Source organism: Colobus angolensis, unplaced genomic scaffold (genome assembly GCF_000951035.1).
Source record: "Colobus angolensis palliatus isolate OR3802 unplaced genomic scaffold, Cang.pa_1.0 Scaffold31, whole genome shotgun sequence".
Classification (NCBI taxonomy): domain Eukaryota; kingdom Metazoa; phylum Chordata; class Mammalia; order Primates; family Cercopithecidae; genus Colobus; species Colobus angolensis.
Genome location: NW_012116377.1, coordinates 11,367,256 through 11,392,191, shown reverse-complemented (window position 1 = coordinate 11,392,191; position 24,936 = coordinate 11,367,256). Strand labels below are relative to the sequence as shown.

General features: G+C 42.4%; 1 protein-coding gene across 3 annotated transcripts in view; it reads right to left on the bottom strand.

The window, feature by feature from the left end:
• ILDR1 (immunoglobulin-like domain containing receptor 1) overlaps positions 1-17,029 on the bottom strand; it is a 35,151-nt gene extending 18,122 nt beyond the window's left edge. For all 3 annotated transcript variants that reach the window (XM_011950826.1, XM_011950827.1, XM_011950828.1), the window contains exons 1-2: positions 16,770-17,029; positions 1,108-1,278 (exon numbers count right to left, since the gene is read on the bottom strand). In XM_011950826.1, coding sequence (XP_011806216.1) covers positions 1,108-1,278; positions 16,770-16,827 — 229 coding nt within the window. In that variant the 5' untranslated portion in view covers positions 16,828-17,029. The remainder of the gene's footprint in view (positions 1-1,107; positions 1,279-16,769) is intronic.
• Positions 17,030-24,936: the final 7,907 nt, after the last annotated feature.

Genomic DNA, 24,936 nt, shown 5'->3' with positions numbered 1-24,936 from the left:
TATATATAAATAATCTGAGAGCTGTTAAATCTGCCCCTGGCAAATGCCTGCTTCCCTAGCCTCTCCTCCCTGGCCATTTAACCCAGGCATTTTAAGAGTAACCCCCAGGAAACAACACCTCAATTTAGAGAGGAGTCTTTTGGGGACAATGGCAGGATCAGTGGGTGGCTCAGACAGCTCTTGAGGTTCTGCTCACATCATATTGTGAGACATTAGCTCGAGAGCTCAAAAAGTAAAAGTTAGGGTCCTCGCAGAAGGACTTGAAGCACCATGTCATCACCATGTCCTGGAGCTGGGCAGAGGTGGTGTAGTCATTAGTAAAGACTAATGCCTCCCTCTCCCTTTGCTTCTTCTCAGGAGGCTCACTTCTTCCTATGAACAGGGTGTCTACTTCTATTCTCAAAATCTCCAAAAAATTAATTGTCTTGGTGCTGACAGTGGGATGTTCTGGGTTCCTTTGTTCTTTGAGAGAAGGCAGAAATGGGCAACTAGGAAAGAGCTCTGATCCAGACAGCACAACCCACATGCCTGGGGCAGTTGTTACTGAAAGGCAGGACTGGCCAACCCTAAGGGGGAGTTGTGTAGCACTAAGAGACTTCCCACAGTTAAAGAGCTGCCTGTGGGGCACTGGAGGGCTTAGTCAGCAGAGGAATGACCATCTCCCCAAAGGCGGACTGAAGAAGGGAATATAGCAAGAAGTAAGAGGCTCCTAGTCATTACTGCTGAGTGTAGAGTCTTCTTGCCGGCATTCTAAGGTGGTGGGGGTGACGGGAGGCAGGCCTGCATAGTCAGCTCAGCACGCTGGCATGGAACCAGGAATGAACAGGGAGGCAGGACTTTTGCTTAATGTCTGAGTTTCTTTAAAATTTTTTGAGAACAGAGCAGGACAAAAATTGTAAAATAAACTAGTATGTGACCTTGAATACATTATTTCATCTACCTGGACTCCGTTTGTTTATCTATAAACAGAGGAACTGCATTAGGTGATCTTTGTGGCTTCTTCTCACTACCAAGATTTGTAATCCTAACTAATCCCTCAACCCTAACCACAGTATGTCACAGAGGTGTCTGGGACCCACACAGGGCCAAGGGGGTAAGGATACTCACACGCTGAGTAGTAGTCAAAGATAGGGTCCTTGCAGAAGGACTTGAAGCGCCATGTCACCACCACGTCCTGGAGCTGGGCAGAGGTGGTATAGTCACATTTGAGGATGACAGAGGCAAACAGGGTGACATAGCGTTCTGTGTGCTGGACCGTCACAAGCAAAGACAGGCACCCTAAAGCCAAGAGCAGGAGACAATGCTGAAGGTGACCTACATCAGCTCACGGGTAAGGAAAACAATGCGAATGAGTAAAACATACTGCCTGCCGTCCTGCCTTACGCTGGCTAGGAGCTCACAGACAGAGTCTGGGCTCTTACTCACCTGGGCAGGCAATGGGTGGGGTGGAGTGGAGAACGCACTCAGCTGCCTCAGAGGGGCACAGGAAGAAAGGAGTGAGGAAAACTCCAGGAATTTACAGTGCATTAACAGTGATGACATATCCAACAATAGAAGAATTGTATCGAAATAAAGCCACATTTGTACTGAAGTGACACTGCTAATATATTTTTTTCCCCTCACATCACGTCTCTTCTTAAAATGGTTTCCCATTTCCTAAGGATAAAGTTCAAGCTCCCTAACCAGGCCTACGAAGCCTGTTAGCTCAGCCTACTGCCCTTCTTGTCTGCCCTATGTCCCTTCACGTCTCATCTCCCACTCAAGGGGTCAGCCATTCTGAACTTGCTTCAGTCTTTCCCATGCTAAGACCATTCTCTTCTCCAGGTGCAGCTCTCTCATCCTGGAACAGTCTTCCACATCACCTGCCACTGCTCCACTCTCTTCCCTGGGCTAATTACGATTCGTGCCTTGGGTCCTCAGCTGAACAGGGATTCTACTTCTGTCTACCCCGTAGACAGGGTTCTGTGCCTGGAACCGTACCTCCTCCAGCAGCCCTCCTATCTGCACGTCTGGGAGCGGAACCTCCCTCTGTTTTTTCTAAGTGCCTTATCCTACCCTAGGCAGCACTTTTCATGCTTCTTGTTGATGGCCTGCTCACTGTGGGCTCAGAGAAAAACACAGTTGACCTTCTCTAAGTCATTGCTCAAATACCAGCGCCCAGTACTGTGCCTGTCACCTACTTGGCACCCAACAAATGTTTGTTGAATAAATGATGGAATAAATGACTAAGAATATATTAAGCAGTGGACATTTGGCAGTACAGGCAGTCAGCATAAACAGAGCAAATAAAACAGTCAGATTGTGACAAACTGGATCAAGAAAGACTTGAAGAAATTAAGAGGAGATTTTTCCTTTTAAAAAATGTCCTCTCCCTACCCTCCAAACCTACAGGCATACTTAAAGGCATACTTAAAGGCATACTTAAAGGGATGCCTTGATGAAGGATTAGGTAGCACCAAAATGTCAGGTGGGACTTTGGCACAGTCAGGGGTCCAGACATAACCAGCACCTTGGAACATTCCTATGTTAGTTTGGTTTCTAGGCCAATATAAAGGGGTTCTCTTGTGGGAGGTTTAGTGTGGAGCAGTAGTACTAATACTCGAGTATGCATCACCAGAGGGCTTGTGACAGCCCAGATCACTGAGCCCTATGCTAGGAGTTTCTAGTTCCGTAGGACTTGGGTGAGGCCCAGACACACAAATTTTTTTCTTTTCTTTTTTTTCTTTTTTTTTTGAGATGGAGTCTCACCCTGTCACCCAGGCTGGAGTGCAATGGCAACTCCAGCTTGGGTGACAACCTCCACCTCCACTGCAACCTCCACCTCTCGGATTCATAGGATTCTCCTGCCTCAGCCTCCCAAGTAGCTGGGATCATAGGCGCCTACCACTATGCCTGGCTAATTTTGGTATTTTTAGTAGATGCAGGATTTCACCATCTTGGCCGGGCTAGGCTCAAACTCTTGACCTCAAATGATCCACCAACCTCAGCCTTCCAAAGTGCTGGGAATACAGGCCTGAGCCACTGCACCTGGCCTTCTTTTTTCCATTTTTTTTTTTTTGAGATACAGTCTTCCTCTGTCGCCCAGACTGGAGTGCAGTGGCACAATCATGGCTCACTGCAACCTTGACCTCCTGGGTTCAAGTGATCCTCCAGTCTCAGCCTCCCAAGTAGCTGAGACTACAGGCATATACAACCATGCCTGACTAAGTTTTTAAATTTTTAGTAGAGATGAAGTCTTGCGATGCTGCCCAGGCTGGTCTTGAACTCCTAACCTCAAGCAGTCCTCCAGCCTCAGCCTCCCAAAGTCTGGGGTTATAGGCGTGAGCCACTGCACCCAGCAATGGATGTAAATTTCTAACTAATTTCCAGGAGATACTGATGCTACTCCTCTGAGGACCATACTCTTTTGAGAACCATTGGTGTAGACTTGATTTAAAACACACACACACACACACACACACACACACGCTTTAGATTCAGATACAGCTGGGTTGAAATCAAACTTTAATACTTACTTGAATTTTGGACAAGTTATTTATGCTCTCTGAGCTGGTTTCTCAGCCATGAATGGGGATGATGATAGTGCTAGCCTCATCAGGTCCTTGCAAGAATGAGATAATCCACTGTCCTTGGCATGAAGCCTTTCACATACACTGCCATGTTAGTGTTAGTACATGGGTCTCTTCCCTTTTTCCCCTTATTATGAGGGCCAGGGAGAAAGAGGTTGGAGTTGGGGTTTTCTCCGACAGAGTTTTCAAGTGGAGCCACCTTCATTTTGACCAAGGTACTCCCACAAACAAACCAAATGTAGTCATTATCTTACAGAGCAGCTAGGTGGGCCTGTTTTGAAGGCTAGAGTCACAGGATTCTTGGGTCCTGCCTGACCTACTGGTCACAGCCCTTATAAGACTTTCCTCTTTAACTTCCGATAGGCACCTGCATCTGCGTTCCTCACATCCATAGACAAGACAGCAGAATGCTGTTCAGGACAGGCACTCACAGAAATGACCTGATGACAGACAGCAGAATGATGTTCAGGACAGGCACTCACAGAAATGACCTGACAACCTATCTCCAGGACTGGGCTGTGATGCAGATGCCCCAAGGCAGTTGTGCTGGATAGAGGCTCTGCAGCAACGCAGGCAAGAGCTGTGGGCAGGAAGCCTTCATGAAAGGAAAAGATTTAACCTAGGCTCCAAGAAGCAGGTCGGACTAAGATTATGCATGAGAAGCAGGAAGAAGGCAGAGAAACTCATTGTTTCTGTAAGCAAGAAAGGAGGGAACAAAGAGCCTTATTAGGAAGGGGCAGTTACTTGGGCAACCTGAGGGAAACCAATCTAGCTGTGTCTCCAGCTTTATGGAAGACAGAGAAGATAAATAAGGTGGGGCAAGTGGTGGTGAGTGGGAGATGGAGCAATGGAGTGAAGTCTAAATCACAATCCAGTGTCAATTTCTTGTCCATGGATCATCACTGAAGTCTTTTCTGAAGAACAGTAATAGGGTGAAAGTGGTGTTTTTAGGAAGATAGATGACTTCCCCACTCAACTGTAAATAAAAAAAATAACATTTTAAAAATAAACCTTGAGTATTTTTGGGCAAAACAGCTGCTGTCTCCATAAGCTGTAGATTCCCAGAAATCAGGTCAATCAGAATGGAAGGGCCAGTGACCAGCATCTCAAGCCTAACATGGATTCTTCATCTAATTTTTGGTTCTTGTTCTTTCTATGACTACCCCTTTGTGTTTTTTTGTTTCTTTGTTTTCTTCCAGAACTGACCTGAAATAGACCTTGGAGATCTCACCAACCACAGTTTTATCTGAACAGTAGAAAGAGCCACAGATAAGATTTTCTCAATGAATAGGTTGCCATTGTCAGCACTGACTTATTTTGTTCCATAACACACGTACCAATGAGAAGAGAGAGGAAAACACTGATTTTTGGTCTAAATAAAATCTTAGGTTCAACAGCATCTTCAAATATATTCTTTAACATACTAAATGTGATACCTGGGAGAAGATTAGCTATGCTCACTTCCTGTACAACAAATCTGAGGCTTGGAAATTTAAGTGACTTGTCTGTGGTCATTTGTTTCCTAAGGGGGTCAGAGTCAACATTCTGTCCCTGAGCAGTGCTCTTGCCTCGCAGCTTGGCTATTCTTTAAATAAAAGATAATTGGTATTCACAAGTTTGCAAATAATTTGAGCTGGGGCCAGGCTATGTGAGTAATAATGAAAATATAACTGGTGCAGTCACTCTGACACAGTGAAATAAAGAACTTGTAGGCTCTTTATTTGGCTGAATGTAATTTGATATAAATAGCAGTTTATTCAATACTCCAGTCAAAATCACTTGTATAGAGGTAGAGCATTTGGGAGCAGGGAGTTCAGGTTTGCTGGGGGTCAGAAAAGGGAGTTTGGTTAGAGTCAGAAATTGCTGTGGGGTAGCTTTGAAGATTGCAGAATCTGACACCCTCGAGGACGGGAAATGGGGAGAAAGGTGATCACTCAGCTCCCCTTCCATGAATGCCCTTATTGTGGACAAACCACAGTTGGGGTGACACAACTCACCTTTACCAACGTCAGCACTGACTTAGCTGCTTGGGTTCTCTTTTATCTTCTCTTCTATTTCATCCCTGTGTGAATGTCAAGCTGTGATATCTGCCAGGTTCAGCAAGTTCTGGCCATCTTGAGCTCATTCACACTCCCTCCAAGGGTCTGCCAGCCCCACAGCATCCTGCGCAGACCTCACACCTCCCCCCCCACCCCGCCCTGTCTCTCTCTCTCTCTCTCACACACACACACACACACACACACACACACACACGAAGAGTCCCAGGAGAAGAATTACTGAACAGCCCAGCAAACTCTTCTCCCATCTTCTCAGTTGTTGCTGCTGGCCCTTAGCATCTATTATGCACTGGGTGATATACATTCTTAGTCTCTAATTCTCACAAACCCCCTCAGCTGGGCAACAGCCCTGCTCATATAGGTGGGCAGAAGTTCAGAGTATAAGCCACACCCCCACATGCCCAACATCACATACCTAAAAAATGTCAGTGTCAGGATTTGAGCTTGGGCCTTGCTGACACCAAATCCCAATTTTTCCCAAGCAGGCAAGCTTGATCTTCCAAAGTAGAAGTCTGGTGCCAGGCTCTTAAAAAGCAGTTGGATTTTCCAGATTGGGAAGGAAAGAGGCAGTAGCAGGACAGTCCATCTAAAAGGCAAAAATCTCCCCACTTTCTTTTCCTATATCCTGTAACTTCTCTGTAAACCTAACCACACTGGGCATGTACAGAACTAAGCAGGTGGAGTTTTCAAGAAAGGACCCAAAGCAGCAGAATCAGGCTGAAAATATGAACAGGATCAAAAAGAGAAATGCCCTGATTATAGTCATCCTGGTTGCAACTTTGCTGTTTCAGGCTTACTACAAGTTTTTAAATTCTTATTTTTTTTTTCTATTCTTAAATTTCCTTTATCCTGTGGCATTTTCTCCTCCCCAGTTCATTGACTCCTAATTTCTTAGCTGCCTCTATCATTTTCTCTTAAAAACGTTAATTCTAGAGCCTGACTCCCTGAGTTCAGATTCTGTCTCCAATCCCTAACAGCTGAATGGTAATGTGATATAAACAGCAGTTTATTAAACATTCTAGTTAACATTAGTTGCTGGGGGTCAGAAAAGGCAATTTGGTTAGAGTCAGAAGTTGATCTACCAAGTTATTTCCAAACTAGTGTTTTCCTTTGTATGCAAAACTGAGATGATGATAATACCTGCCTCATAGGGTTGTGGTGAGCATAAAAAATGTCCTCCATTTAGCAAAGAGTCTGGCACATAGTAGACATTCAATAAACCTAAGCCATCATTTGTATCATTTGTACTTATCTTGACTAGTTCAGGAGTTCCAGATCCATTGAGACCAGCACGTAAAAGCATTTTGAAAAAATGATACAAATGTAAACTATCATGATTGTCTTCTCTTTGCCAAATGAGTTGGTGCCTCAAAAGCTTCAAAAGTTTCATAGCTTTGTACCCTGGTGGACACATTCACAACTTGCCCCGTTCATGAAAGAAGGGAAGGAGACCTGTCACATGGGTAGAAAGGAAACTTCAGATGAGATATCAGAGCTCATGGGAAGGAGAGAAGGGGAAGGGGATTCTCTGATTCCCGCCATCAGGTACTTTCCAAGGCCAGGCTGCTGTGCTGAGTGGGGACTACCATCCTACACTAAAACAGAAGGAAACATACCAACGAGGGCAGAGTATCTTTACAACTAAATGTCATCTGTTCCTAAATATATGCACATCTTTGCACATTTTTTATTCCTCATTTCCTGTGTAGTATTAGACTTGGCAAGAAGACGTTTTAGTTTCTAGAAGATACTCACACAGTATAGGAATATAGGTATATATTTTAAAATATTTTTAAAATTAAAAACTGTTTTGAAGGACTAGATGGCACTTCCCCTCCTTTCCCATGAACGGGCCTGTTTGGAAGGGATGGTAGGCAGGAGGGTAAAGGCAGGTCTTTGCCGGCAAGGGGCAGTGGCCTGGGACTGACACAAATTGATTCCTGAGTGTTTTTCAGGTATACAAGCACACTGACTCCATGTGGCAGGTTAACAAAATGCACACAGGTTCAATACTATCAGAGTTTATGTCTGAGCAGGCTATCTCACCAAGCATATTTACCATCAGTCCTTGTTACATTTCCTCAGATAACAGTGCAAATATGAGAGGAATCAAGGAGAAGAGGGACTAGCTATGAACAAGAAGGAGCAAGACAAGAAGTGACCGGCTATGGACAAGAAGAGACAAAGACAAGGAGTGGTCACGAACAAGAAGGAAAGGATAGGGAGAGCTGAGAGAGAAGGAGACCGGGAAAGCAGATAGGTGGGGAGAGAAATGATGTCTAGGTACTGTGTGTTTACCCAAGGTCTGGCATGCAACACTCACCAGGGCAACCTCCCCTGAGAAGGAAAGTGTTGTGTGCTGAGCACTTACTATGCTGTTTGACAGGGTATTGGGTGTTTTATTATACGCTATCTCATTTAACCTTTGCAAGAAACTGATGAGATAAGCTGTACTTTATCTCAATTTCATTGATGAGGAAAATTCTGAAAGATTAAGTAATCTGCTTAAGGTCACACAGCTAGATAGTAGCTAAGCTGGATTTAAGCTTAGACCTCCACCTCGCTACCATGTCTTCTGGATAAGTTTTCTAAATGGTTGAGATTTAACCCTTTGAGGAATATTCACACACTTAAGGGACATTCACAAATTTATTTTAATCACTTTGTACCAAAGCCCTTCTTTCCTTTTCTGTTCATTAATACAAAATAAATAAGTGAGAAAATTCAAACAGTGGAGGGGGTATCAAGTAAAACGTTCCTCCTTGCTCACCATGAATTCCACTTTCCAGAGATACTGCTATTGACAATTTGGTCTACATCCTTTCACATCTTTTCCTATATATTTTTTTTTTAAGAAGTAATCATATTATGTACATTGACTTGTGACTTTTTCTTCAAACTAATGATATATTGTATACCATACACAATATATATATGTATTTAGTAACTGCATGAACATTTTACTCCATCAATGAGCCACTTTTATTTACACATTTTCCAAATTATAGACATTTAGGTTGTTTCTGACTTTTCAGAATTATAAGCAATGCTGATATGAATTACTGAAATGAATATGTTTATATAAGTATGTCTTCACATGTGTTCTTTTATTCTAGTAGAATATATTTCTCAAAGTGAGCTAAAGGGAATAAGCCTTTTCTATTTGAATAGACACTTCAGGAAAGAAATGCATATTCCCATAAATAGCAAGTGATAGTCCCATGTTTCACCACAACCTATTCAAAAGGGGAAAATATCAATCTTTAAAATTTTTTTTTGATAAACTACTAAGTGAAATAAATAGCCACTCAGGTGGTTTGAACTTAACATCCCTTTGGTTACCAGGGGGAGAGGCCAAGACCTGGTTGAAGGCAGATGCTTGGGGTTTCCAAAGTCATTCACCCAGGTTAGTGACTCATGTCTCCACACACTAATCTCAGAGCACATGCAAATTTAGGCACAACCAGAACACACACATTCATTCATTTATTGAGTACCCACTCTGAGCCAACATTAGTAGCAAATAAGAGATACAGACCCCTGCACTCTTGGGACTTGTGCTCCTGGTAGGAGAGTCAATGATAAACAAGTAAACATACAGACAAAGTAGTTCCTGTCATGGATGAGTTTTATAGCATTGATCAGAAACTATGAGAGCACTGAATATTATATCTTACTCCTGTACAATAAGGGACTAAAACAGACACATGTATCCAAATGCTCCTGATAGCTCTTCCTGGTTGTTTCAAATTCTAAATCAAGCCCAAAATCTAAATCTTCATCCTTCCATACAAACTTGGGCCTCTCCCACGTTTCCCATCTCAGTGAATGGAAAAGACCAAAAACTAGGAAGGAATCATCCTGGTATCTTTTCCTCCTTTGCTCTTCATATACAGTCTGATATGGTTTGGCTGGTGTCCCCACCCAAATCTCATCTTGAATTGTAGTTTCCATAATCCCTATGTGTTGTGGGAGGGACCAGGTAGAGACAATTGAATCTTGGGGTGGTTTCCCCCATTCTGTTTTCATGATAGTGAGTTCTCACAAGATCCAATGGCTTTATAAGGAGCTTCCCTCTTCACTAGGCAATCATCTCTCCTGCCACCATGTGAAGAAGGACATGTTTGCTTCCCCTTTTGCCATGATTATAAGTTTCCTGAGACCTGCCCAGCCCTGCAGAACTGTAAGTGAATTCAACCTCTTTCCTTTATAAATTATGCAATCTCAGGCAGTTCTTTATAGAAGCATGAGAACGGACTAATACACAGTCTATCATCAGATTGGGCTTATTTATCTCTGAAATATTTTCAGAATCTCTCTCTCTCTCCAATTTCACTACTATCCTAGCACAAGCTACTATCATGTCCAGCCTCCATATCACCTGTGCTTACCTAGTACTATACTCATGCATGCACTGGTTCCCCCTGCCAGGTGGAGTCCACATTGCTGTTAGTGTCCCAATTCCCCCTCCTTAAAAACCTCTAACAGCTGTCCATTGTTGTTAAGATAAACATAAAACCTCCTACCATGACCCATGCAGCCATGCACATCTGGTCCTACTGATTCCTCTGGCCTCAACTCCACCACTCTTCCTGTGGCGTCCTTCACTCAGTCCCGCTAACATTCTTCTCATCTCTCACACACACTAAGCTCCTATCCAGGAGTCTTGCAGATGCTATTACTTTGGTTTGAATTCATTGTTCCTCAGTACTCATGCATCATCCTTTCAGGGAGGGCCTCCTGACTGAGCAAAATCCATCTACTAACTGCTCTGGTGGTACCCTCTATCCTTTTTTCCTGGCCTTGTCACAATTGTATTTCTACATTCACTTGAATCTCCTTTAGATAATAAGCACTACAGGGGCCAGGGCCATGACGGCTTTTGTTTGACAGCATAATGTCTTGTACTGAGGGCACATTAAACATTTGCTAAACAAAAGAACAGATACATTCATGCAAGAGAGACTAAATTGCTTGGAACAAATTTTAAGTGCCCTAAAATTTCAAAAAAAAATGGTCAACATTAACCATGTCTAGTACAGTCAGACAAAAAGCAAGAAAGAAAGGTGTATGTTGAGGGGAAAGGTTATACAATAAGACCATGTCTATATCTGTGGGGACAAGGCTTCCCAAAGCACTGAGCCCAGAATTAGTTGGCCTTGAATTTCAAACAAAGAGTTTTAGCCCAGTCTCATAAGCTATAGGGATCTAATGGAGCTTCTTTGGGTGGAAGATTAAAATGAAGGTGGGAATTATTAACTCAGGTAGGTTTAACCTATCATCTGCATAGAGAATGGTTGAAAGTAGACAGAGAAGTAGCAAGACTAGAGGCAAGAAGATGCTTAATGTAGACTAGTATAAGAAGTGTCACCCGAAATAGAAAAGAACGGGCAGAACGTGGGACTAAGTAACAGAACTCAGTGATTACCTGGTTATGAGAACTAAAGAAAGTGTCAAAATTGCTTTCCTCTGACCCCACCTTATCACAAGAGTTGCAGATTGGGAGATCTAGAAAGAACTGGGGGCATGGCCAGAGTCTTCTCAATTCTTTATTTTATTTATTTATTTTTGAGAAGGAGTCTCTTTTGCCCAGCCTGGAATGAAATGGCACGATCTCGCCTCACTGCAACCTCCGCCCCCCAGGTTCAAGCGATTCTCCAGCCTCAGCCTCCCGAGTAGCTTGGATTACAGGCACCTGCCACCACACTGGGCTAATTTTTGTGTTTTTTGTAGAGAAGGGGTTTCGCCATGTTAGCCCAGCTGGTCTCGAACTCCTGACCTCAAATGATCCACCCGCCTTGGCCTCCCAAAGTGTTAGGATTACAGGTGTGAGCCACCATGCCCGGTCAGAGTCTTCTCAATTCTTAAAACATACAATTTTATTTCCCCCAAGGACTTCAGATAATGAAATAAATCATTATGGTAAAAGAAACCCAGGTACACTGTACACTAATCACTCAACATCTTGTTTCACTGCATTGTTGTTAGGGCAAGATGTTTAAACATTAGCATTTAGTTAGACATCCAGGAAGCAGACACCTGTTTCTATTTCTGTATACCAGAATTCAATTAAACAAAACAAACTTAAACTATCATCAGAGTGAACAGGCAGCCTACAGAATGGGAGAAAATTTTTGCAATCTGTCCATCTGACAAAGGGCTAATATCCAGAAGCTACAAAGAACTTAAACAAATTTATAAGAAAAAAGCAAACAATCCTATCAAAAAATGGGCGAAGGATATGAACAGACACTTCTCAAAGGAAGACATTTCTGCAGCCAACAGACACATGAAAAAATGCTCATCATCACTGTTCATCAGAGAAATACAAATCAAAACCACAATGAGATACTATCTCACACCAGTTAGAATGGTGATCATTAAAATGTCAGGAAACAACAGGTGCTGGAGAGGTTGTGGAAAAATAGGAACACTATTACATTGTTTGTGGGAGTGTAAATTAGTTCAACCATTGTGAAAGACAGTGTGGTGATTCCTCAAGGATCTAGAACCAAAAATACCATTTGACCCAGCAATCCCATTACTGGACATATACCCAAAGGGTTATAAATCATGCTACTATAAAGACACATGCCCATGTATGTTTTTTGCGGCACTATCACAATAGCAAAAACTTGGAACCAACCCAAATGTCCATCAATGATAGACTGGATTAAGAAAATGTGGCACATATACACCATGGAATACTATGCAGCCATAAAAAAGGATGAGTTCATGTCCTTTGCAGGGACATTGATGAAGCTGGAAACAATCATTCTCAGCAAACTAACACAGGAACAGAAAACCAAACACCACATGTTCTCACTCATAAGTGCGAGTTGAACAATGAGAACACATGGACACAGGGAGGGGAACATCACACACCAGGGCCTGTTGGGGGTGGGGGGGTAGGGGAGGGATAACATTAGGAGAAATACCTAATGTAGGTGACGGGTTGATAGGTGCAGCAAACCACCATGGCACATGTATATCTATGTAACAAAACTGCACGTTCTGCACATGTAACCCAGTATAATTTAAAAAACAAAAACAAAAACAAAAAACCCTGCTCCACAGTATGAAATAGGAGAGAGAGCAATGGAGAAAGGGTGAAGACACCAGGATTCTGGTCCCAGTTCTCAAACTAACTCCACTATGTCAACCTGAGACACACGACTTGGGTCCGGATTTCCTTATCTGTAAAACTGTCTGGGAGGGGAAGATAAAGGCTGGGAGTGATTTTTACCTGTGTTCAACAGAGCGCTGGGATTCTGGGGAGGTATTCAGGAGCTCCCAAGGAGACAAGGGAGCAGTTGAGTGGACAGTCTCCTATCCACCACCCATATCCCCTCACCATGAGAAATAACAGGGAACTTTGTAAGATTTCATAAGTCTACAGTATGGTCCATACCTCCACCCCCACCACCTAGGCAAAATTACTGGTCTAGACGCTGTCTCTCTAAGGATATTATTACTTAGGAGTCAGTTGTCTGATTTCCCAAAGAATGACAATACAAGTTGATAGCTGTTGGATCTGCAAGTTAACACTACACTATGATGTTAAAAACATTCACCAGAGCAGAAATGACACACATCCTTTTAGAGTTTGGGGAATCAGCGGGGACACTAAACTTTCATTCTGAGAATAAACTTTGACATTGGATGAAGGCAACCAGAGCTATTAGCCAACAGTGGTACTTACTTTAGCCTTATTTTAATGTTTTAAGAACAGCTATTCACATACCACTTGTGCGTTAAAAGTTTTTTTTTTTTTTTTTTTGAGACAGAGTCTCACTCTGTCGCCCAAGCTAGAGTGAAGTGGCGTGATCTCAGCTCACCGCAACCTCCACCTCCTGGATTCAAGTGCCTCAGCCTCCCAAGTAGCTAGCACTACAGGTGCATGCCACTACGCTCAGCTAATTTTTATACTTTTAGTAAAGATGGGGTTTCACCATGTTGGCCAGGCTGGTCTTGAATTCCTGACCTTAGGTGATCCGCTCACCTTGGTCTCCCAAAGTGCTGGGATTACAGGTGTGAGCCACTGCACCCAGCCCCAAAAGTGTATTTATTTCTGAAGAAAAAACTTTCAGAGAATTACACACCCACCCCCCCACACACACACCCCTCTGGCAACTGATCTCTACACAGCTCAGAGCACAAGGACTGTGACAATATCACAAGACTCCCTGACCCCAGAAGCTTCGTTAGGGGCCTCAAGCCACAGTGACCAGCAAGTACCTAAATATGACACAATTTTACTACGGCCTCACACTTTGCAATTGTGGGAACTTGGAGGCTAATTTGAGAACTGGGTTGACTCCTCTTTAGAGACAGGAGGGATCAAGGTGATGGGCCAAAATGAACACACTTTAGTACAGGGTTTTCCAAAATGCATAGTGCAGTTTGCTGTGGGTTTTGAGAAAATCAACTTACAGGGTGTTTATATTTAATATTGTTAATGTGGGGATGATTTTTTAAATGAATTTTAATATCAGTAAGATAATATGTAATATCAATTGTTATTATTTTATTCAACTCAGTAATACAATTTTTGCGATTATTTTGCTTCCATTTTATAAACTGAATATGTGTGCATACATGTCACGATGTAATCGGATCTTTCTGGGAGCTGTGAGAAAAAAATCAGAAACCACTGCTTTGGTAGATATTGAAAGCAAGAGAGGAAGTTTGATCTTCAGTTTGATCTTGACAGACACTTTGGGAAGTTTGGCTTAAAAGTTAAGGAAAAGGTGGGGGAGTTGAGAAGGACTTATGCCCAGTATTTCCTGAGTGAAGATCACACACACCTACTTCTGACAACTGATCTCTACACAGCTCAGAGCACAAGGACTGTGACAACATCACAAGACTCCCTGACCTCAGAAGCTTCATGAGGGGCCCCAAGCCACAGTGACCAGCAAGTACCTAAATATGACACAATTTTACTACTGCCTCACACTTTGCAATTGTGGGAACTTGGAGGCTAATAAGAGAATTGGGTTGACTCTTCTTTAGAGACAGGAGAGAACAAGCTGATGGACCAAAATGAACACACTCTAGTACAGGGTTTTCCAAAGCGCATATCACAGTTTGCAGCATGTCATCGACGCTGTGCTTGACCTTAATCCACCCAACAATAGTTGATCTTATTGAGAGGGCAAAGGGAGTTGGCTTGTCAGGAATTTCACCTGTTTTCCAGACAAAGGCATTTTAAGTAATCCATCCAAAGTCACAGCTGGTATGAGGCAGATTCAGAATTCCAACCTGATAATCACCTGTTACTATAGCTCATATTTTCTTAGCCATAGGGGAAGGAGGAATAGAGAAACCTGTTTCCTTCAAGTTAGCTTTAAACAATCCTACCTGGCTCTAATTCCTGACTACTATTATCAGCCTGGATAATATTGATTAAGCTTTCCCTCACTTGGTTCAGGCACTCTACTAAGTGCTTTAAAACCTTAATTTCACTTCATCCTCACAAAAGCCGTATGAGATATGTACTATAATCATTGCTGTTTACTGGAAGCTTTGAACAGTTCAGTAACTTGTCCAGTGTCACGTAAACATCATTGACACAAACCACATTAAATAGCTGAATGTAGTTTATTTACATTTCTACACATAGGAAAACTATCTGCTAAAATAGCTATTTCCCCTCCAAGTGTTGGAGTCAAACAGTTGAAATATCAATTTCTCATCTATACAGTGAAAGTGAGTTTAGAGGTTTGCTTAGGATTATGAAGTCTTAATTCTGGGGATAGAATACCCAACGGCAGAGATGGCAGCAGAACTGTATTTTTTTCTTAAAAAGGTAGCTTAGGCAGCTTCAGAAATCCCCAGCTGCTGTGGAGTTTGAGATGAGCAGGGGAGGCACAGGAGAGAAGACTGTGCAAACCTGTGGGATTTTTATAAATTTGCATTCACAGCCTCAGCTGGTGTTTGGTGAAATTTTGGACACAAATTGAGGTGTGGGTTAGTCTATTTCCCTGTGGATCGTGGGTGTCCAACATCTAGTCGTATCAGCTTCAGACAGGGTCTACCCTTTTGCAAGCCTCTCTCCCCTTTATTCTCAGCATTATGCTTAAGTTATTGTAGAATCCTGTCTGAATGAGATTTGATTATACCTGAGCAATTCTTATGTCTTACCGAGCTTGTAAAAAGAACATTCTGCCAACACACCTTCATATTGCATCTGTTCCCAACCTAAAAATACAAGACTCATATTGGTCTGTGAGCAAACTCTAAGTTACCTTCCACTGACAACTTAGAGGTAAGAGGGCAGCTATTGCGAAAGGGGAGGGGTAAAATGAAATAAAACAGGGTGGAGCTTCCAAGGGAACTTATAAATTTTCTTTGCAAGGTCACACCTACATCCTAATTGGAAAAGAGCTGAAAGAGCCTGCTCATTCCGTCCCTCAGCTACCCTTTCCGACCTGGTTTCACTCGTGGAGATACACACTTCTGGCAGATTTCCAGGCCACACACAGAGATACACAAAGTCATGTTTTCCAAAACAGAGAAATTGGTGTGGAGGGTAAGAGAATGAAGCCTGAGAGGGTAGACTGTTGGACACCTGATGCGGGATGAGCAAGGGGTAAAGTTAGGGCAGTGACTGGATACAAAGAAAGTAGAAAAGTGACATTGAACATGGTTAGCACAGAGGCACACGTTGTGGTCCTGCACAATGGATTCAGATTCTGGCCAAACGCTGTTTTGTATACTGAGGACATATTATAACCTCCCAGAAATGAAACATATGCACTTCTGGGTCAATATGGTTGTCACCATATCAGATGAAAGGAAAAAGTAATTAGGAACTTTTAAGAATGGTGCTTTTGCCCCTATCAGTTCAGCTTCAGAGACCAAGAAGTGCCTAATGACTGTAGGAAGGAAAGCTCAAAGGCTCCAGGTTTCTTAGTTGCACCTGTTTGGGAAGGGCCTGGACTAACAAAAGAGGAAAGCAACAGGTTTCCACAGGCAGAAACTCGATCCAGTCCCCGCACCTCCTGGCGCCCATGCCAAGCGCCAGCAGAGCGCGGCCCAGGCCTCCACTGCCCTGCCCGCGGCCAGCTCTGCAAGGCCAGGCCACAGTGGCTTCCTGTCTCCTTGGGTCCAGGGTGGGTACCATTTTTCCAAGGCTCACCTGCTGGGAGCCAAGTGCAGAGCAGCAGCCAAGGTGCGGGCAGTTTGGGCCATGCCATGCCGCCCCGTTTCTGGCCCTTTTCAGCTCAGGGGCTTCGGGGCACTGCGTCTTTCTTCCTCAGCTGCCGCCCCAGGACGCACCACCTTCTCCAGGGAACCCCTCGGGTTTCCCCTCACTCGGCGCAGCGCGGAGGACGGTCTGCTCAGGTCCCGGGGCAGGTGCCGCCCGGCTCGTCTACACCTGCGGCGCTCCCTGCGGCTCCGCCTCCCGCTCCGCGCGCCGCCGTTTCCTGCTCCGCCCCCGGCTCCCGGGGGACTGCGGCAGCCTTCCCTATCTGCCGCCGACTCCCGCTCGGTGAAACACCGTCCCCCACCTCGCCGACGGAGAAGGTTCCCTCTTTCCTCCATAAGTTCGCGGGACATCTCACCCCCTGCAAATGTATCCCCCTCTCCTTCTAGAATTATGTGGATATAACTTTCTAGGGTGTGTTTCCTGCGTTATAGTTCCATTCCCTCGTAAATACTTGCAAAACATTGTTTCACTAAAAACACAGTAATATGAAGTTTACAGGTAGTATCTGTTCAGATTTTCTAAAAACTAAAGATTCGTTTCTAGGCCAGGCGCAGTGGCTCACGGCCTGTAATCCCAGCACTTTGGGAGGCCGAGGCAGGTGGATCACCTGAGGTCAGGAGTTCGAGACCAGCCTGGCCTACATGGCGAAACCCTGTCTCTAATAAAAATACAAAACAACCATGCGTGGTGGCACGCCCCTGTAATCTCAGCTACTCGGGCAGCTGAGGCAGGAGAATTGCTTGAACCTGGGCGGCGGAGGTTGCAGTGAGCGGAGATCGTGCCACTGCACTCCAGCCTGGGCCACAGAGTGAAACTCGGTCTCGAAAAAATAAATAAATAAATAAATAAATAAATAAATATTTGTTTCTAGAAGATAGAGATAAACTAGAGAAGTTGACTCAAGTTTCTACAACTATAAAAGTAAAATATTATAGAAAAATATAGTTATGGGAGTTTAAAAACATCCTGCCGCCGCTTTCCATAGCCAGGCATTGTTCACGCAGGTATATTTATTTTTATTTTTTCTTATCCTTCATTGTCACTGAGAAGCCACTCACAGACCTCAGCCCCTACCAAGGTTTTGACCTTGCCAGATCAAGGTTTTGACCTTTTGCTTTGCAAAGACTCTAGGTCTCTTTGCACCAGGCCACGTAGCATGTAATCTCAGTCTCTCCTTCCATGGCAGAAAGTCCACCAGCCATCACATTTTTCTTCAAGAAAAATGAATGAATAAACATTATTAAATTCATTAAACCCAGTTTCAGGAAGCTCCCATGCTGGTCACTAACCTTAGAAGTCAGTATCATTTCTTCTGAGCTCATGTCCTGCCCTGCTCTGCTGTGAGAGGGCCCTTACCCTGTGTTGCTGATATCCTTCATGGAGCCTCCACCCAGAGGAACATCCTTGTCCTGGATCTGATGCAGGATCTTAACTCAATCTCTTCTCCCTGTCTTGCCTTTTCCCGGTTCCCTCCTGGATCTAGCTTCTTTTTTCCCCAGTGGGCCTCTTCTCTTCCAGAGAATAAATTCAGGAAGTGTGTGGCCAAAGATAGATGGTAAAATGTTTAGGAGCCTCATAGGTCTTCCGTGGAGGGATCCTAGCACAGCAGCAGCAGCAGCAGGAGGAGGAAGCTGCAGTGTCAGGGTTGGGGGTCATGTCCCTCAACCCCCTCTGGAGATCCTGTACATACTCCCAGCAACACTGTGTATGTTTGGATGTCTGTGATCCTGAGGGATTTGCATAGTTTCCGGGTTTGTGAACAGTCTTCAGCAAATGCTCAATTCCAGTCTAAAAAGAAATGTGAGCCCTATCCTTCTCACGCCTCCCCCCCATACCCCTCAGCCCCCGCTTTGGTATAAAGGCCATTTTAATATTCGTCTAAGCCAGCGTTTCTCCCATGTTTGTTCCCTGGAATGTTAATACATAGTATATGAAAAAAGGGCTCTATTATTAAGTCAATTCAAGAAATACTGGATTAAACTAAATGAAACATTTTTTCAGGACATGTTAAACCTTAGAGTGTTAATGTACATTTGAATATAGAAGGAAATATGGCACTCAGCATTCCCCCAAAGTCACTCAGCCACAAAACCCTTTTTTCTCACATAAGGTTTAGGGCAAATGCTCCATGGAACGTATTTTGGGAAATCCTGGTGCTGTAAACCAAACATAATTGGGATGATAAGTTGGAGACTTCTAGATAAACAAATGAAAAATAGCTTTAATAAAGTTTATCTCAAGTGCATCAGAATTAGAATTTCCTTATTTTTCCCTTGGGAATTACTCACCCAGTTGAACATCTACCTTCATTGCTTCTCTTGAAGTGAACACTTAGATGACTTATTTTCACCCGTTTCTCTGTCTACTGCATGCATCTTTTTTCTTCATCATTTATTATGTACTATGTACCAAGCAATTCTTAGTGCTTCACATGCTTTCTTACAATAACTGCATGAAATAAGGGCTATTATTATCCATCCCATTTTATAGATATGGAAATGGAGGTACAAAGAGATAACTTGCTCAAGGTTACAATGTGGTAAATGGCAGAGTAATGAGCCTAGGTGAGGTGGTCTGACTCCAGAGTTTGTGCTCTTAGCTGTTGCACTATAGACCCTCACCTAGCTATTAATGTATTTCCATCTGTCTGTATTTACAGCTAGCTGGCTCTGTCAATGTGTGCTAATACAGTTTCTTTCCACATATGTTATTTAGCTCTACATAAGGGAAAACTGAATCCCACAGCTCTGGGCTCTCTTGGGCCAGTCATTCTTCCCACATGTGCCATTGGTCCAATAAAGATTAGATAAGAGTATGCACTTGACTCATAACAACAGCAGTTCTTTCATTGCTAGATATAAAGTAAAAATCACTTGACCTGCTGATAGCGACTTCCTCCTATACAAAATAATAATAATAGCTACCATGTATTAAACACATTGTGCTAGGCACTATTCTAGACACTTTTTAATAAAGACTAGCTAAGTGTGCTAGTGAGAATAGGGGAAGACAACAAGGAGTTCTATCTGCAGCTGACTGGGGACAATCAATTGAGATAACTCACTATGGTCGGACTAGCCTCCAAGCACTTTCATTATTGAAGTAAATACAAATTCAATAATTTGTATTGAACTGCACTGTGATGCAGGGATCGTCATTGTCCCCATTTTACAGATGAGGTGCAAAGTTTCATTAACTTACCTAAGGCCACCCTGCTTGTAAGTAGCAGAGCTGAGAATCAAATTTAGGCAATCTATTTTCAGAACACAATACTCTTCACCACCCTAGCTGTACAATGCTTCTGTGTGTTGACTGAGCTAGGATCTGACAACAAAGTACTAAGCTGTTATCTCATCATTTACAATCATACTTCCTAGGTGAAACTGTGTCTATGAATGTTTCTGAATACTGTGTGTTTTCTGAATACTATATATGTGCATCTCTATTTGAGAATAATGTAATATTTGTACATTTATATGTGTACAGTATTTATCGAGAATGGAGAAGATTTTGTAGACATACATGGAAAAGAATGAAGAATCAGGTAAGTAAAAATCATGCACCAGGCACTTAAAGCTAAGGGGAGGTAAGAAGTGTAAGTAGTTGATTGACACTAGAAGATTCAGACTATGTCTTATGCATTTTGTATTCCCAGCATCTAGCATAGTATCTGAAATATAGATGTACTCAATAAATATTTGTTGCACTCTTTATCAATAATTCCTGGAGGAAGGGACATCTGCTCTAGGTTTGAAAATGAATATGACTTTGCCAGAGCAATCCAAGCAGAAAGACCAGCCTATACAAAAATCACAGCACCAATAAACAGCATAGCTGAACAATAAGCACTTTAGTTTTGCTAGGCTGGTGCGTTAGACAGCTAGCCAGACTAAAGAGTTTGTATGACCAGCTGGAGAACTAAGACTTCATGCAGGAGACAATGGAAAGCCAATGAAGCATTTTTAAACCCGGAGAGGCATAATGAGAATTGTATTTTCGAAAGATAAACTTGGCAGTAGTGAGAAGAAAGGTGTTCGTGAATTTAGATGAAAGATAGGGAGACTAGTTAGGAAACTGTTACTACAGTTAAGGTGGGAGAACTGGGGGCCCAAACCAATAACCGGTGTTGGAAATGGAGAAGAGATAATATTTTGACAGATATGTAGAATGTGGAACTGATATAATTGATGATCAATTAGTGTGGGGGTTGAGAGAAGGATATAGGTCTCTGACTATTGACCCTATATAGATGGTGATTCCTTTAATGAACATAAACATATAGAAAGAATAAAAGGTTTTTAAGCACCTCAGACACATTGCACTAGAGAGTAGTGGACCACCCAAATAAAACTCCTGAGGATGGTTGGACACTTTTATTAAGCGCAACTGGCAGAATGAGGTTCGTAGGAGCTGCATTCCTGTACAGGGAAGTCTGGGTCAGCAGGGAAGTCTGGGTCAGCAGGGACTGAGAGACCTACTTCTTGGCTAGTGGCCTAGAACAAAACAATCTTGGAGTAAGGCTAAAAGCAGGAGGTGGTGGAAGCTAATGAAAGGGGTCTGGGAACAAGTAATGTTTATTATTACAACTCGTATTCAACATTATACTGGATATTCTAGCCAATACAATTATAAAGTCAAATTAAAAGGCTGAAAATGAAAACTAAAAATATTACTGATAATATTATGTTGTCTACACAGAATATTAAGAGAATCTACACATTATATATAAGGACTAACAAGAGTGGTTGCTGGAAACAAGATCAATGTATTAATGTCACTGACATTTGAATATACCAGCAACATATATTTGGAAGATATGACTTTAAAATATACAATGAATCTGTTAAGTAACTAGAAATAAGTCCAACAAAATATGTGGAATAGCTTCATGAAGAAAATTGTGAACAGTTACTGAAAATATTTTTTCTTTCTTTGTTACTGTTTTAAGTTAGTATCAAGCCAGCATTCTCAACGAAACTTTTTTTTTTTTTGAGATGGAGTTTCACTCTTGTCACCAAGGCTGGAGTACAGTGGTGCAATCTCGGCTCACTGCAACCTCTACCTCCCAGGTTCAAGAGATTCTCCTGCCTCAGCCTCCTGAGTAGCTGGGATTATTGGCACCCGTCACTACGCCCAGCTAATTTTTGTGTTTTTAGTAGAGACGGAGTTTCACTATATTGGCCAGGCTGGTCTTGAGCTCCTGACCTCAAGTGGTCCACCTGCCTCGGCCTCCCAAAGTGCTGGGATTACAGGCGTAAGCCACTGCGCCCGTCCTGAAACATTTTTTTAAAGACCTAAATAAATGCAAAGATACATTGTGTTCTTGGATAAAAACCCTCAGTATCATTAGGGATGACAATTCTTCCCAAATTAACAAATTCTATGTATTTCTAATAAGAATCTGAACAATTTTTCAGAATTTTACAAACCATTTCTAAAATTAACTGGAAATTATAGGGTAGCAAATAGACAAGACAACTTAGAAGAAGAAGAAAGAGAGAGAATTTGCATTATCAAACTTCAAAATTAGAAAGCTAGAGCAGTGGAAAGTGTGGCATTGGCACGTGGATAGACAAACAGACAAGTAGAATGTAAAACTCCATAAGTAGATACTCATATAGATGGGGACTTGATATATCACAGAGGTGGCGTTGTAATTCTGGGGGACAACCATAAACTACTCTATAGGTGAGGCTGGGACAATTGATTTTTCTTATGTTATAAGATAAAATGTATTCTGTCTTTATACCACATACAAAACGAATTCCAAACTAATTAAAATCCCATTGTTAAATGCAAAAACTTCAACCTTTTAGAAGAAAATACAGTAGAATACCCATATGGCCTTGAAGAAAAGAATAAAAATTTCAACAGAAAATAAAAAGAATAACTCATTAAGGGAGACTGATATATAAACTACTGCAACATAATAAGAAACATGTATTTAGTCTCCCCACCCCTTTCCTGGCACATAAAACCCTTGGAATCGCTGGAGTAATAATTATGTTTTTGTATGCTGATGTGGTTTGGCTGTGTCCTGACCCAGATCTCATCTTGAATTGTAACTCCCATAATTCCCACATGCTGTGAGAGGGACCCCGGGGAAGATAATGAAATCATGGGACAGTTTTCCCCCATACTGTTCTCAGGGTAGTGACTAAGTTGGTTTCATTCGGCGTTTCCACTTTTGCTTGGCTCTCCTTTCTCACTTTTCTGATGCCATGTAAGATGAGCCTTTCACCTTCCACCGTGATTGTGAGGCCTCCCCGGACGTGCGAAACACTGTGAGTCCATTAAACCTCTTTTTCTGTATAAATTACCCAGTCTCGGGTAGGTCTTTATCAGCAGTGTGAAAATGGACTAATAAATATGCTAATAAGATGACTGATGACTCCCAGATAGTTTGTGGATGGGGGTGCATAGTGCCAGGGAGGGAAGAGGGGCTGGAGATTGAGTTCAGTCACCAATGACAAATGATTTAATCAATCATGTCTGTGTAATGAGGCCTCCATAAAACCCCCAAAGGATGGGGTTTGGAGAGCTTTCATGGTGCCGACCATGTGGAGGTGCTGAGAGGGCAGCACACCTGGAGAGGGCCTACCTTCCCCCATTCCTTGCCCTGTGCATCCCTTCTATCTGGCTGTTTCTGAGTTGTCTGCTTTATAATAAGCTAGTAATCTAGGAAGTAAACTGTTTACCTGAGTTCTGTTAGCAATTCTAGAAAATTATTGAACCTGACGAGGCAGTTGTGAGTACCTCCAATTTATAGCCAGATGGTCAGAAGCATAGGTGATAACCTTAACTCGCAATTGGCATCTGAAATTGGAAGGGACAGTCTCATGGGGCTGAACCCTTAACCTTTGGGATCTGATGCTTTCTCCAGGTAATTGTATTAGAATTGAGTAAAACTGTAGGATGTTCACTTGGTGTCCACCAAGAAGTGGAAAACTGCTTGGTATGGAAAAAATACCCTCATATCTTGTGTCAGAAGTTAAGTATTGTGTGAAAGGAAAAACAGTTTGTTATTCTCATTCAACTATATTAAATTAAAAAGTTATATAACCAAAAGACTACATAAAAATTTTTTTAAAAGTCACAAATTGGGAAAAGATATTTGCTGTGCATGAAAAAGGCAAAAAAGTTATAACTGGAAATATATAAAGAACTCCGTAAAAATCAATAGAAGACAACCCTCCACTAAGGCAGATAAACATGTAATTCACATAAGAGGCAATCTGATTCACTATTAAACATTAGAAGACACTCAACTTGTACCAGTAATCAGGACAATGGAAGCCAAAACAACAAATGGTATTTCATATCCATCAAACGGGTTAAAATGTAAAAATCTGAGCTAGCTAAGTATTGGTAAAGATGTGAGAAGTGTAAATTGAGTCAACCACTTTGTAGAACAATTTGACAATATCTTGTAAAATTAAAGGTGTACATATCCTTGGACCTTGTAATTTCCCTTCAAGGTCTTTACCCTATAGAAACTCAAATTGTTGGACGCAGGTACATGTGCAAGGATGTTCATTGCAAAGCGATTTGTGCAAAACTCGGGAACAACTTCACAGTGGAGGAATAATAGACCAATAGGGTGGTGTTTATTCATGGATGAGAATGTTTATTCACGGATGCAGCTGTTAAAGTGAATTAACTAGATTTACAACATGGGTGAATATTAAAAATATAATGTATTAACAAAGAAGCTGTTAAAGGCTAGAGAATTATGCTAATTAAGACAAAACAATATCATATAGTATTATGGAAGATACATATAGTATTATGGAAGATACATATGTATGCAGAACAAAGTATAAAAATATACAGGGGGCCGGGCGTGGTGGCTCATGCCTATAATCCCAGCACTTTGGGAGGCAGAGGTGGGTGAATCACTTGAGGTCAGGAATTCATGACCAGCCTAGTCAACATGGTGAAACCCCATCTCTACTAAAAATACAAAAATTAACCACACGTGGTGGTGCACACCTGTAATCCCAACTACTTAGGAGGCTGAGGCAGGAAAATCACTTTAACCAGGGAGGCAGAGGTTGCAGTGAGCTGAGATGGAGTCACTGCACTCCAGCCTGGG